Source organism: Oncorhynchus tshawytscha, unplaced genomic scaffold (genome assembly GCF_018296145.1).
Source record: "Oncorhynchus tshawytscha isolate Ot180627B unplaced genomic scaffold, Otsh_v2.0 Un_contig_9130_pilon_pilon, whole genome shotgun sequence".
NCBI classification, from domain to species: Eukaryota; Metazoa; Chordata; class Actinopteri; order Salmoniformes; family Salmonidae; genus Oncorhynchus; species Oncorhynchus tshawytscha.
The window spans coordinates 22,501-35,878 of NW_024608823.1; the positions used below are offsets into that span (position 1 = coordinate 22,501).

At 47.4% G+C, this 13,378-nt stretch overlaps 1 protein-coding gene and 2 long non-coding RNA genes across 3 annotated transcripts in view; all 3 read right to left on the minus strand.

Annotated features, from left to right (window-relative positions):
- The window catches only part of LOC121843867, a 6,809-nt gene extending 1,247 nt beyond the window's left edge, over positions 1-5,562 (minus strand). Inside the window, exons 1-2 of the long non-coding RNA XR_006081768.1 lie at positions 5,335-5,562; positions 3,800-3,801 (exon numbers count right to left, since the gene is read on the minus strand). This is a non-coding gene — a long non-coding RNA (uncharacterized LOC121843867). The remainder of the gene's footprint in view (positions 1-3,799; positions 3,802-5,334) is intronic.
- A 2,463-nt stretch (positions 5,563-8,025) lies between these two features.
- LOC112242262 (multidrug resistance-associated protein 1) overlaps positions 8,026-13,378 on the minus strand; it is a gene marked incomplete at its 5' end in the record, with an annotated part of 50,749 nt that continues 45,396 nt past the window's right edge. Inside the window, 5 exons of the mRNA XM_042313732.1 lie at positions 8,026-8,441; positions 9,598-9,792; positions 10,136-10,302; positions 10,459-10,617; positions 12,040-12,186. Of these exons, the coding sequence (XP_042169666.1) occupies positions 8,333-8,441; positions 9,598-9,792; positions 10,136-10,302; positions 10,459-10,617; positions 12,040-12,186 (777 nt within the window). The remainder of the gene's footprint in view (positions 8,442-9,597; positions 9,793-10,135; positions 10,303-10,458; positions 10,618-12,039; positions 12,187-13,378) is intronic.
- On the minus strand, positions 8,457-9,519 carry LOC121843865. The gene is made up of 4 exons (XR_006081767.1): positions 9,317-9,519; positions 9,203-9,286; positions 8,546-8,755; positions 8,457-8,503 (listed from the first exon to the last, which is right to left on the minus strand). It is a non-coding gene; the product is annotated as an uncharacterized LOC121843865 (long non-coding RNA).

A 13,378-nucleotide genomic window follows, 5' to 3' on the forward strand; every position in this document is an offset into this window, starting at 1 on the left:
TGGTGTTGGATGCATGGAAAGGGTAAACCTTGGTAGTCATCGCATGGTGGTCATCGCAGGGTGGTCATCGCATGGTGTTGTATGCATGGAAAGGGTACACCTTGGTGGTCATCGCATGGTGGTCATCGCAGGGTGGTCATCGCATGGTGTTGTATGCATGGAAAGGGTAAACCTTGGTGGTCATCGCATGGTGGTCATTGCAGGGTGGTCATCGCATGGTGTTGTATGCATGGAAAGGGTACACCTTGGTGGTCATCGCGGGGTGGTCATCGCATGGTGTTGTATGCATGGAAAGGGTACACCTTGGTGGTCATCGCATGGTGGTCATCGCAGGGTGGTCATCGCATGGTGTTGTATGCATGGAAAGGGTACACCTTGGTGGTCATCGCATGGTGGTCATCGCAGGGTGGTCATCGCATGGTGTTGTATGCATGGAAAGGGTACACCTTGGTGGTCATCGCATGGTGGTCATCGCAGGGGGTGGTCATCGCATGGTGTACACCTTGGTGGTCATCATGGTGTTGTATGCATGGAAAGGGTACACCTTGGTGGTCATCGCATGGTGGTCATCGCAGGGTGGTCATCGCATGGTGTTGTATGCATGGAAAGGGTACACCTTGGTGGTCATCGTATGGTGGTCATCGCAGGGTGGTAATATTTAGTAGTAGCATACAGGTACTCTCTCTCAGCTCTGTCCTATTCAGTCTGAGATACTCACTTTATTCACTGCTGTCCCGTTTGAAGACTCTTTTTTTCATCTCAAAATGAATCTTGTACCAAAACCCTTTCTACTTTTACAGTCTATAACAAAACCTTTTACAACAGTCAGCAGGTGGAGGTGGAGCCCGGCCTGCTCTACTGATAACAGACTGGGTGCTGCTAGTTCCTATTCAACCTGAGATACTCACAAAACCTTTTACAACAGTCATCAGGTGGAGGTGGAGCCCGGCCTGCTCTACTGATAACAGACTGGGTGCTGCTAGTTCCTATTCAATCTGAGATACTCACAAAACCTTTTACAACAGTCAGCAGGTGGAGCCCGGCCTGCTCTACTGATAACAGACTGGGTGCTGCTAGTTCCTATCCAACCATGTGTTATAAAGGGGAAAGTCCATCTCTTATCATGCTTTCATGGTAGAAATGAAACAGGGCCTTTGGAAAGTATTCAGACCTCTTTCCTTTACCCACATTTTGTTACGTTACAGCCTTATTCTAAAATGGGTTAAGTTGGTTTTTCCCCTCATCAATCTACACACAATACCCCATAATGACAAAGCAAAAATCGTTTTTTAGAAATGTTTGCTCATTTAAATATATATATGTAAATAAGGTAAATATATAAATATAAAAACTGAAATACCTTATTTACATAAGTATTCAGACCCTTTACTATGAGACTTTAAATTGAACTCAGGTGCATCCTGTTTCCATTGATCATCCTTGAGATGTTTCTACAACTTGATTGGAGTCCACCTGTGGTAAATTCAATTCATTGGACAGGAAACAGGATTGTGTCGAAGCACAGTTCTGGGGAATTGCGGGACCTCTCTACCCGGCAAATTTGGCCCCTCTTTTCAGCACCAAACTGCTCTAATTCTTCAATGTTTGAGGGATGCCCTCCACCAAATGCTGTTTCCAGATCTCTCCGTTGGTTTCGGATGGGATTCAGGTCTGGACTCTTCGCTGGCCGCTCCAGAACAGTCCGGCGTGTCTTTTTGAACCATTCCTGGGTGCTTTTTGATGTTTGGGGTCGTTGTCCTGCTGGAAGACCTACAACCATCAATGGAGACCAGTTTTTGGACATTGGTCTCAAACACCTGATAATCTGCTGTATACTTTGTGGCACGTTCAACACAAAACACTAAAGCACACAGAGCTGGTAAAGGCTATTCTGATCCTGGGTTGTTTCATTACACACAGAGCTGGTAAAGGCTAATCTGACCCTGGGCTGTTTCATTACACACAGCAAAATTCACTAAACACAGAGCTGGTAAAGGCTATTCTGATCCTGGGCTGTTTCATTACACACAGAGCTGGTAAAGGCTAATCTGATCCTGGGCTGTTTCATTACACACAGAGCTGGTAAAGGCTAATCTGATCCTGGGCTGTTTCATTACACACAGAGCTGGTAAAGGCTAATCTGATCCTGGGCTGTTTCCTGGGTTGTTTACACACAGAGCTGGTAAAGGCTAATCTGATCCTAGGCTTAATCTGATCCTGGGCTGTTTCATTACACACAGAGCTGGTAAACAGACAGACAGAAGACAGACAGACAAAACAGACCAGATAGACTAAACAGACCAGACAGACTAAACAGACCAGACAGAGCCTAAACAGACCAGACAGACCAAACAGACCAGACAGACAAACAGACCAGACAGACAAACAGACAGACAGACCAGACAGACCAGACAGACCAAGACACAGACAGACAGACAGACCAGACAGACAGAGACAGACAGACAGACCAGACAGACAGACCAGACAGACCAGACAGACAGACAGACAGACCAGACAGACCAAACAGACAGAGACAGACAGACCAGACAGACCAAACAGACCAGACAGACCAAACAGACCAGACAGAGACAGACCAGACAGACCAGACAGACAGACCAAACAGACCAAACAGACCAGACAGACAAAACAGACCAGACAGACCAAACAGAACAAACAGACCAGACCAAACAGACCAACAGACAGAACAAACAGACCAGACAGACCAGACAGACCAGACAGACAGACCAGACAGACAGACCAGAGGTTAACAAAAAAAGTACTTTATTTTTTTTTTTTTACACGTCAGTCCCGAAAAATAATGCACACTTAAAAACTAGTGCACACTTAAAAACTAGTGCATGTATACAAATATAAAATAATTATAATAATGCATACTTACAAATGATATAAATATGTAACAGCACAGTAATGTACTCAATGGTTTAACAGCGTATGTTCTGAGACGACTTGTCTCCCTAATGGCACCTTATTCCACTTATAGCGCACTACATAGGAAATAGGGCCCATAGTAGCACACTACATAGGGAATAGGGCCCATAGTAGCGCACTACATAGGAAATAGGGCCCATAGTAGCACACTACATAGGGAATAGGGCCCATAGTAGCACACTACATAGGGAATAGGGCCCATAGTAGCGCACTACATAGGGAATAGGGCCCATAGTAGCGCACTACATAGGGAATAGGGCCCATAGTAGCGCACTACATAGGGAATAGGGCCCATAGTAGCGCACTACATAGGAATAGGGCCCAGCACTACATAGTAGCCCGCACTACATAGGGGAATAGGGAATAGGGCCCATAGTAGCGCACTACATAGGGAATAGGGCCCATAGTAGCGCACTACATAGGGAATAGGGCCCATAGTAGTGCACTACATAGGAATAGGGCCCATAGTAGTGCACTACATAGGGAATAGGGCCCATAGTAGTGCACTACATAGGGAATAGGGCCCATAGTAGTGCACTACATAGGGAATAGGGCCCATAGTAGTGCACTACATAGGTAATAGGGCCCATAGTAGTGCACTACATAGGGAATAGGGCCCATAGTAGTGCACTACATAGGTAATAGGGCCCATAGTAGTGCACTACATAGGGAATAGGGCCCATAGTAGTGCACTACATAGGGAATAGGGCCCATAGTAGTGCACTACATAGGGAATAGGGCCCATAGTAGTGCACTACATAGGGAAAAGGGCCCATAGGAGTGCACTACATAGGGAATAGGGTGACATTTGGGGACAACCCCTTACACTCAACAGACAAATCAAAAGCACGTCTCCTTGATTTATATCAAATAAAACCAAGGCTCAAATAAAGAAGTAACGCCACAGGAGAGCGACATCAAAGCGTAGGCCCAGTAGGCTGCTACTGGCTCCATCTTCAGACAACACACCTGCTGTAGTCACTGGATGTCCCAGTGAAAAGCTGCATCTCTAATGGGACCCTATTCCCCCATATGGGCCCTGGTCATTAATGACTTCCTATCCCCCATATGGGCCCTGGTCATTAATGACCTCCTATACCCCCATATGGGCCCTGGTCATTAATGACTTCCTATTCCCCCATATGGGCCCTGGTCATTAATGACTTCCTATCCCCCATATGGGCCCTGGTCATTAATGACTTCCTATCCCCCATATGGGCCCTGGTCATTAATGACTTCCTATCCCCCATATGGGCCCTGGTCATTAATGACTTCCTATCCCCCATATGGGCCCTGGTCATTAATGACTTCCTATCCCCCATATGGGCCCTGGTCATTAATGACTTCCTATCCCCCATATGGGCCCTGGTCATTAATGACTTCCTATCCCCCATATGGGCCCTGGTCATTAATGACTTCCTATCCCCCATATGGGCCCCGGTCATTAATGACCTCCTATCCCCCATATGGGCCCTGGTCATTAATGACTTCCTATCCCCCATATGGGCCCTGGTCATTAATGACTTCCTACCCCCCCCCCATATGGGCCCCGGTCATTAATGACCTCCTATCCCCCCATATGGGCCCTGGTCAAATGTAGAATGAGTTGCCATTTGGGACACACAACCCCAGTGAAAATGAGTAGCATGAGTCCATGGACAGAATATATTACTAAGGTGTTTGAGACTTGAGACTTGCTGATCAGCCTGACTAACCCAACACCTTATTGAGACTTGTAGATGCCAACACCTTATTGAGACTTGTTGATCAGCCTGACTAACCCAACACCTTATTGAGACTTGTTGATCAGCCTGACTAACCCAACACCTTATTGACACTTGTTGATCAGCCTGACTAACCCAACACCTTATTGAGACTTGTTGATGCCAACACCTTATTGAGACTTGTTGATCAGCCTGACTAACCCAACACCTTATTGAGACTTGTTGATCAGCCTGACTAACCCAACACCTTATTGAGACTTGCTGATCCCAACACCTTATTGAGACCTGCTGATCAGCCTGACTAACCCAACACCTTATTGAGACTTGTTGATCAGCCTGACTAACCCAACACCTTTTTGAGACTTGTTGATCCCAACACCTTATTGAGACTTGCTGATCAGTCTGACTAACCCAATAGCGTATGGCTCAAGAGGTTCAATAATATAATAACACCTACTAACCAACAGATAAAGTGCCAACAAGGAAAAAGTGGTCTCTGCTGAACGCAGAAGGCTACAGTCAAATTATCCTATATTTGGCCCAAATGACACCCTGTTCCCTATAAAGTGCACTACTTTTGAACGGGTCATTTAGGGTGCCATTTGGGATTTAGCCAGAAGGATATAATAATGTGTATTACATTCATTTAAATAAATTTAACTAAAGACAACAGGTCTCTCCCCAGACTAGTTACTGGTTACAGACAACAGGTCTCTCCCTAGACTAGTTACTGGTTACAGACAACAGGTCTCTCCCTCGACTAGTTACTGGTTACAGACAACAGGTCTCTCCCTAGACTAGTTACTGGTTACAGACAACAGGTCTCTCCCTAGACTAGTTATAGGTTACAGACAACAGGTCTCTCCCTAGACTAGTTCTAGGTTACAGACAACAGGTCTCTCCCTAGACTAGTTATAGGTTACAGACAACAGGTCTCTCCCTAGACTAGTTATAGGTTACAGACAACAGGTCTCTCCCTAGACTAGTTATAGGTTACAGACAACAGGTCTCTCCCTAGACTAGTTATAGGTTACAGACAACAGGTCTCTCCCTAGACTAGTTACTGGTTACAGACAACAGGTCTCTCCCTAGACTAGTTACTGGTTACAGACAACAGGTCTCTCCCTAGACTAGTTACTGGTTACAGACAACAGGTCTCTCCCTAGACTAGTTACTGGTTACAGACAACAGACTGCAACGCAGGGCTTGGGTCAAGAGAAGTGTTGTGTAGGATGCCGTTTGAGGTGTGGCACTATGGAAAGCAGCGTCTGGGAGGTCAAGGGTCAAAGACCACCCAGGCAGAGGTCAAGGGTGGGTGACCTCACTCTCTTTAACAGTACTCAACATAGAGGGGGGCGGGATCTGACTGATGGGACAGGTTTCAACAGCCGGCGTCTGTGATTGGACAGCTATCCATTCACTCACTCCCTGTGGGGAATAACATTGCACTGTCTGTCAAATAAATATTCAACCTAGTCCACCGGTTCTATTGGAGAGAAAAGATCAGAACATTCCAGTTCCGTTGGAGAGAACAGATGAGAACATTCTGGTTACATTTAACACACCAGAACATTCTGGTTCTGTTGGAAGGAACACACCAGAACATTCCGGTTCTGTTGGGGTGAACAATTCAGAACATTCCAGTTACATTGGATAGAAAAAATCAGAATATTCTGATTCTTTTCTCTGATGGCAATAAAGGCAAACTGGGGCAGAGACAAAACAAAAATGACTCTTTTATAGTCTCTTAACAGAGTACATCTTCAAAAGCACACAATGCCCATTTAAAAATAAAAAAAAACCTAGGTGGTATTTTGAGTCTGTTTGACGGAGGAGAGCAGATCTGATGGCCTTCTGACTTCCCACAAATTCTGCAAGATGAAGGGAATCTTGAAAACATCCAGACACCCGTTTAAAGGAGAGTTGAACAAACAGAGTTTGGGAAAAACAGTAAGAGTTGTTGGAAGGGATTTGTCCTGGAGAAGTCTTTAGTTAAGGGAGGGATGGAGTAACAGAAGGGATTTGTCCTGGAGAAGTCTTTAGTTAAGGGAGGGAGGAGTAACAGAAGGGATTTGTCCTGGAGAAGTCTTTAGTTAAGGGAAGGAAACAGTAACAGGGATTTGTCCTGGAGAAGTCTTTAGTTAAGGGAGGGAGGAGTAACAGAAGGGATTTGTCCTGGAGAAGTCTTTAGTTAAGGGAGGGAGGAGTAACAGAAGGGATTTGTCCTGGAGAAGTCTTTAGTTAAGGGAAGGAGGAGTAACAGAAGGGATTTGTCCTGGAGAAGTCTTTAGTTAAGGGAGGGAGGAGTAACAGAAGGGATTTGTCCTGGAGAAGTCTTTAGTTAAGGGAGGGATGAAGGGAGGAGTAACAGAAGGGATTTGTCCTGGAGAAGTCTTTAGTTAAGGGAGGGATGGAGGGAGGAGTAACAGGAGGGATTTGTCCTGGAGAAGTCTTTAGTTAAGGGAGGGATGGAGGGAGGAGTAACAGAAGGGATTTGTCCTGGAGAAGTCTTTGGTTAAGGGAGGGATGGAGGGAGGAGTAACAGAAGGGATTTGTCCTGGAGAAGTCTTTAGTTAAGGGAGGGATGGAGGGAGGAGTAACAGAAGGGATTTGTCCTGGAGAAGTCTTTAGTTAAGGGAGGGATGGAGGGAGGAGTAACAGAAGGGATTTGTCCTGGAGAAGTCTTTAGTTAAGGGAGGGATGGAGGGAGGAGTAACAGAAGGGATTTGTCCTGGAGAAGTCTTTAGTTAAGGGAGGGATGGAGGGAGGAGTAACAGGAGGGATTTGTCCTGGAGAAGTCTTTAGTTAAGGGAGGGAGGAGTAACAGAAGGGATTTGTCCTGGAGAAGTCTTTAGTTAAGGGAGGGAGGAGTAACAGAAGGGATTTGTCCTGGAGAAGTCTTTAGTTAAGGGAGGGAGGAGTAACAGAAGGGATTTGTCCTGGAGAAGCAGCAGCATCAGGTTCAGTGGAGTGAATCCTTGACATATTCTGTAGTAGAGGGAGGGAGAAGAGGATGGATGGATGGTGAAGAGGAGGGAGGGAGGGAGGGAGGGAGGGAGGGAGGGAGGGAGGGAGGGAGGGAGGGAGGGAGGGAGGGAGGGAGGGAGAAGAGGAGGGAGGGAGGGAGGGAGGGAGGGAGGGAGGGAGGGAGGGAGGGAGGGAGGGAGGGAGGGAGGGAGGGAGGGAGGGAGGGAGGGAGGGAGGGAGGGAGGGAGGGAGGGAGGGAGGGAGGGAGGGAGGGAGGGAGGGAGGGAGAAGAGGAGGGAGGGAGAAGAGGAGGGAGGGAGAAGAGGAGGGAGGGAGGGAGAAGAGGAGGGAGAAGAGGAGGGAGGGAGAAGAGGAGGGAGGGAGGGATGGATGGAGAAGTAGAGGGAGGGATGGATGGAGAAGTAGAGGGAGGGATGGATGGATGGAGGGAGAAGTAGAGGGAGGGATGGATGGAGGGAGAAGTAGAGGGAGGAAGGAGTGGAGGTAGAGTGCTCCCATAATTTATACACACTTATCAGAAACATTGATATCCTTAGAATTCTCCTCTCTCTCTCTGCTACCTCTTCCCTGCACAGCCTCCCGGTCGGAGGAGAGGAAAGGGGGTTGGAGGAGGAGTTCTCTGTAAGGAGGGATGTTGTCTTTAAGCAACCTGTCCTCTCCCGTTCGCCCACTCAGACCAGTCCAGAGTCTTTAGCCATCTTGTAGAAGATTCCTCTCTTGGTGATGAGAGTGGAGGGAGAGTCAAACTCTGCCATCTCCCCTTTATCCAGGACCAGCACTCTGAAGGGAGGAGAGAGAGATGAGAGAGAGAAAGACCAGGTGTCTGTGTTTTCATATATTACCTGGTGTAGTCCATGATAGTATTGAGTCAGTCTATATATTACCTGGTGTAGTCCATGATAGTATTGAGTCAGTCTATATATTACCTGGTGTAGTCCATGATAGTATTGAGTCAGTCTATATATTACCTGGTGTAGTCCATGATAGTATTGAGTCAGTCTATATATTACCTGGTGTAGTCCATGATAGTATTGAGTCAGTCTATATATTACCTGGTGTAGTCCATGATAGTATTGAGTCAGTCTATATATTACCTGGTGTAGTCCATGATAGTATTGAGTCAGTCTATGCAGCTAACCGATCGCTGCAGCTGTACATAGTCTATTGGTAAATAGCCCACCCATTTTCACCTACCTCATCCCCATACTGTTTTTATTTATTTACTTTTCTGCTCTTTTGCACACCAATATCTCTACCTGTACATGACCATCTGATCATTTATCACTCCAGTGTTAATCTGCAAAATTGTAACTATTCGTCTACCTCCTCATGCCTTTTGCACACATTGTATATAGACTCCCCATTTGTTTTCTACTGTGTTATTGACTTGTTAATTGTTTATTCCATGTGTAACTCTGTGTTGTCTGTTCACACTGCTATGCTTTATCTTGGCCAGGTCGCAGTTGTAAATGAGAACTTGTTCTCAACTAGCCTACCTGGTTAAATAAAGGTGAAATAAAATAAAAAATAAAATATATTACCTGGTGTAGTCCATGATAGTATTGAGTCAGTCTATATATTACCTGGTGTAGTCCGTGATAGTATTGAGTCAGTCTATATATTACCTGATAGTATTGAGTCAGTCTATATATTACCTGGTGTAGTCCATGATAGTATTGAGTCAGTCTATATATTACCTGGTGTAGTCCGTGATAGTATTGAGTCAGTCTATATATTACCTGGTGTAGTCCGTGATAGTATTGAGTCAGTCTATATATTACCTGGTGTAGTCCATGATAGTATTGAGTCAGTCTATATATTACCTGGTGTAGTCCATGATAGTATTGAGTCAGTCTATATATTAGTGATAGTACTGAGTCAGTCTATATATTACCTGGTGTAGTCCGTGATAGTATTGAGTCAGTCTATATATTACCTGGTGTAGTCCATGATAGTATTGAGTCTGTGTGCGATGGTCAGGACAGTGCAGTCATCAAACTGGGTTCTGATGGTGGACTGGATCAGGTTGTCAGTCTCCAGGTCCACAGCAGCTGTGGCCTCATCCAGAACCAAGATCTTCGTCTTCCTCAGGAGGGCTCGGGCCAGACACACCAGCTGGCGCTGACCCAGACTGGAGAGAGATTGTGTTAATGAGAGAGAGAGAGAGGTAAGAAACGAGAAGGAGAGAGGTAAGGAGAGGAGGAGAGAGGAGAGAGGTAAGAAACAAGAAGGAGAGAGGAGGTAAGGAGAGGAGAGAGGTAAGGAGAGAGGTAAAGGAGAGAGGAGGAGAGATGTAAGAAACGAGAAGGAGAGAGGAGAGGGATAAGAAGAGAAGGAGAGAGGTAAGGAGAGGAGGAGAGAGGTAAGGAGAGGAGGAGAGAGGTAAAGAGAGAGGACAGAGGTAAGGAGAGGAGGAGAGAGGAGTGAAGTAAGGAGAGGAGAGAAGTAAGAAGAGGAGGAGAGGTAAGGTGTACCTGAGGTTCTCTCCTCCCTCTGAACACTCGTGGTTGAGTTTGTCCGGCAGGCCCGACACAAAGCTCTTGAGATGGGAGAGCTCCAGGGCTCTCCACACCTCCTCATCAGAGTAGCCATCGAAGGGGTCCAGATTCATCCTCAGAGACCCAGAGAACAACACTGGATCCTGGAGGGGGGAGAGGGGGAGAGAGGGAGAGGAGGAAGGGGAGGGGGAGAGAGGGGTGAGGGAGGGAGAGGATAAATAAAGATATTTTAAATATAACATGTCTCCAGAAGAGTGTGGGTCAGTTTGAGTGTGTCTGTAGGGGCTGTGGGTGTGTACCTGTGGTATGATGGTGATCCTGGAGCGGAGTTCATGGAGACCCAGCGTAGCGATGTTAACTCCATCGATATGAATCTCTCCCTCACACGCCTCGATGATGCGGAACAATCCTAGAGTCAGAGAGGACTTCCCTGCTCCTGTACGACCAACGATACCCACCTGGAACAACAACAACAGTCACTACCCTGCTCCTGTACGACCAACGATACCCACCTGGAACAACAACAACAATAATCCCCGTCACTCAGCCTAATCCCCGTCACTCAGCCTAATCCCCGTCACTCAGCCTAATCCCCGTCACTCAGCCTAATCCCCCGTCACTCAGCCTAATCCCCGTCACTCAGCCTAATCCCCCCGTCACGCAGCCTAATCCCCCCTGTCACGCAGCCTAATCCCCTCCTGTCACGCAGCCTAATACCCCCCTGTCACGCAGCCTAATCCCCTCCTGTCACGCAGCCTAATCCCCTCCTGTCACGCAGCCTAATCCCCCGTCACGCAGCCTAATCCCCGTCACGCAGCCTAATCCCCGTCACGCAGCCTAATCCCCGTCACGCAGCCTAATCCCCCGTCACGCAGCCTAATCCCCGTCACTCAGCCTAACCCCCCGTCACGCAGCCTAACCCCCGTCACTCAGCCTAACCCCCGTCACTCAGCCTAATCCCCGTCACTCAGCCTAATCCCCGTCACGCAGCCTAATCCCCGTCACGCAGCCTAATCCCCGTCACGCAGCCTAATCCCCGTCACGCAGCCTAATCCCCCGTCACGCAGCCTAATCCCCGTCACGCAGCCTAATCCCCGTCACTCAGCCTAATCCCCGTCACTCAGCCTAATCCCCGTCACTCAGCCTAATCCCCGTCACGCAGCCTAATCCCCGTCACGCAGCCTAATCCCCGTCACGCAGCCTAATCCCCGTCACGCATCCTAATCCCCCGTCACGCAGCCTAATCCCCGTCACGCAGCCTAATCCCCGTCACGCAGCCTAATCCCCGTCACTCAGCCTAATCCCCGTCACTCAGCCTAATCCCCCGTCACTCAGCCTAATCCCCCGTCACTCAGCCTAATCCCCCGTCACTCAGCCTAATCCCCGTCACGCAGCCTAATCCCCGTCACTCAGCCTAATCCCCGTCACGCAGCCTAATCCCCGTCACGCATCCTAATCCCCCGTCACGCATCCTAATCCCCGTCACGCATCCTAATCCCCGTCACGCAGCCTAATCCCCGTCACGCAGCCTAATCCCCGTCACGCAGCCTAATCCCCGTCACTCAGCCTAATCCCCGTCACTCAGCCTAATCCCCGTCACTCAGCCTAATCCCCGTCACTCAGCCTAATCCCCGTCACACAGCCTAATCCCCGTCACACAGCCTAATCCCCGTCACGTAGCCTAATCCCCGTCACGTAGCCTAATCCCCCGTCACTTAGCCTAATCCCCGTCACGCAGCCTAATCCCCGTCACACAGCCTAATCCCCGTCACACAGCCTAATCCCCCGTCACGTAGCCTAATCCCCTGTCACGTAGCCTAATCCCCAGTCACGCAGCCTAATCCCTCCAGTCACACAGCCCGTACCCCCCCATAAAATACCTTCTCTCCTCCGTGGATGGCTACGGTGATGTTGCGTACTGCCAGTTCCTGGTCCTCTCTGTATCGCAGACCAAACCCTCTGATGTCTATGTTGCCTGCTGTGGGCCAGCCTGGAGGCAGAGACGATTGGTCATGTCTCCAGTCCGCCTGGGAGGGGACAAACAGTGGTATATACACCCACAGTCATACACACAGAGTTCCCGTGTACACAACTAAATAAATAAAATAACCGTCATAACTGTTTTAAAGAAGTAGAAAGACCAGCTGACTGAAGGACAGTGTGGCAGGTCATATGTTATTTTATAGAAAGATCAGCTGACTGAAGGACAGTATGGCAGGTCATATGTTATTTTATAGAAAGACCAGCTGACTGAAGGACAGTATGGCAGGTCATATGTTATTTTATAGGAGTAGAAAGACCAGCTGACTGAAGGACAGTGTGGCAGGTCATATGTTATTTTATAGAAAGACCAGCTGACTGAAGGACAGTATGGCAGGTCATATGTTATTTTATAGGAGTAGAAAGACCAGCTGACTGAAGGACAGTATGGCAGGTCATATGTTATTTTATAGGAGTAGAAAGACCAGCTGACTGAAGGACAGTACGGCAGGTCATATGTTATTTTATAGAAAGACCAGCTGACTGAAGGACAGTATGGCAGGTCATATGTTATTTTATAGGAGTAGAAAGACCAGCTGACTGAAGGACAGTATGGCAGGTCATATGTTATTTTATAGAAAGACCAGCTGACTGAAGGACAGTATGGCAGGTCATATGTTATTTTATTAGAAAGACCAGCTGACTGAAGGACAGTATGGCAGGTCATATGTTATTTTATAGAAAGACCAGCTGACTGAAGGACAGTATTGCAGGTCATATGTTATTTTATAGAAAGACCAGCTGACTGAAGGACAGTATGGCAGGTCATATGTTATTTTATAGAAAGACCAGCTGACTGAAGGACAGTACAGCAGGTCACATTTATTTTATAGAAAGACCAGCTGACTGAAGGACAGTATGGCAGGTCATATGTTATTTTATAGAAAGACCAGCTGACTGAAGGACAGTATGGCAGGTCATATGTTATTTTATAGAAACCAGCTGACTGAAGGACAGTATGGCAGGTCATATGTTATTTTATAGAAGTAGAAAGACCAGCTGACTGAAGGACAGTACAGCAGGTCACATTTATTTTATAGAAAGACCAGCTGACTGAAGGACAGTATGGCAGGTCATATGTTATTTTATAGAAAGACCAGCTGACTGAAGGACAGTATGGCAGGTCATATTTTATTTTATAGAAAGACCAGCTGACTGAAGGACAGTATGGCAGGTCAT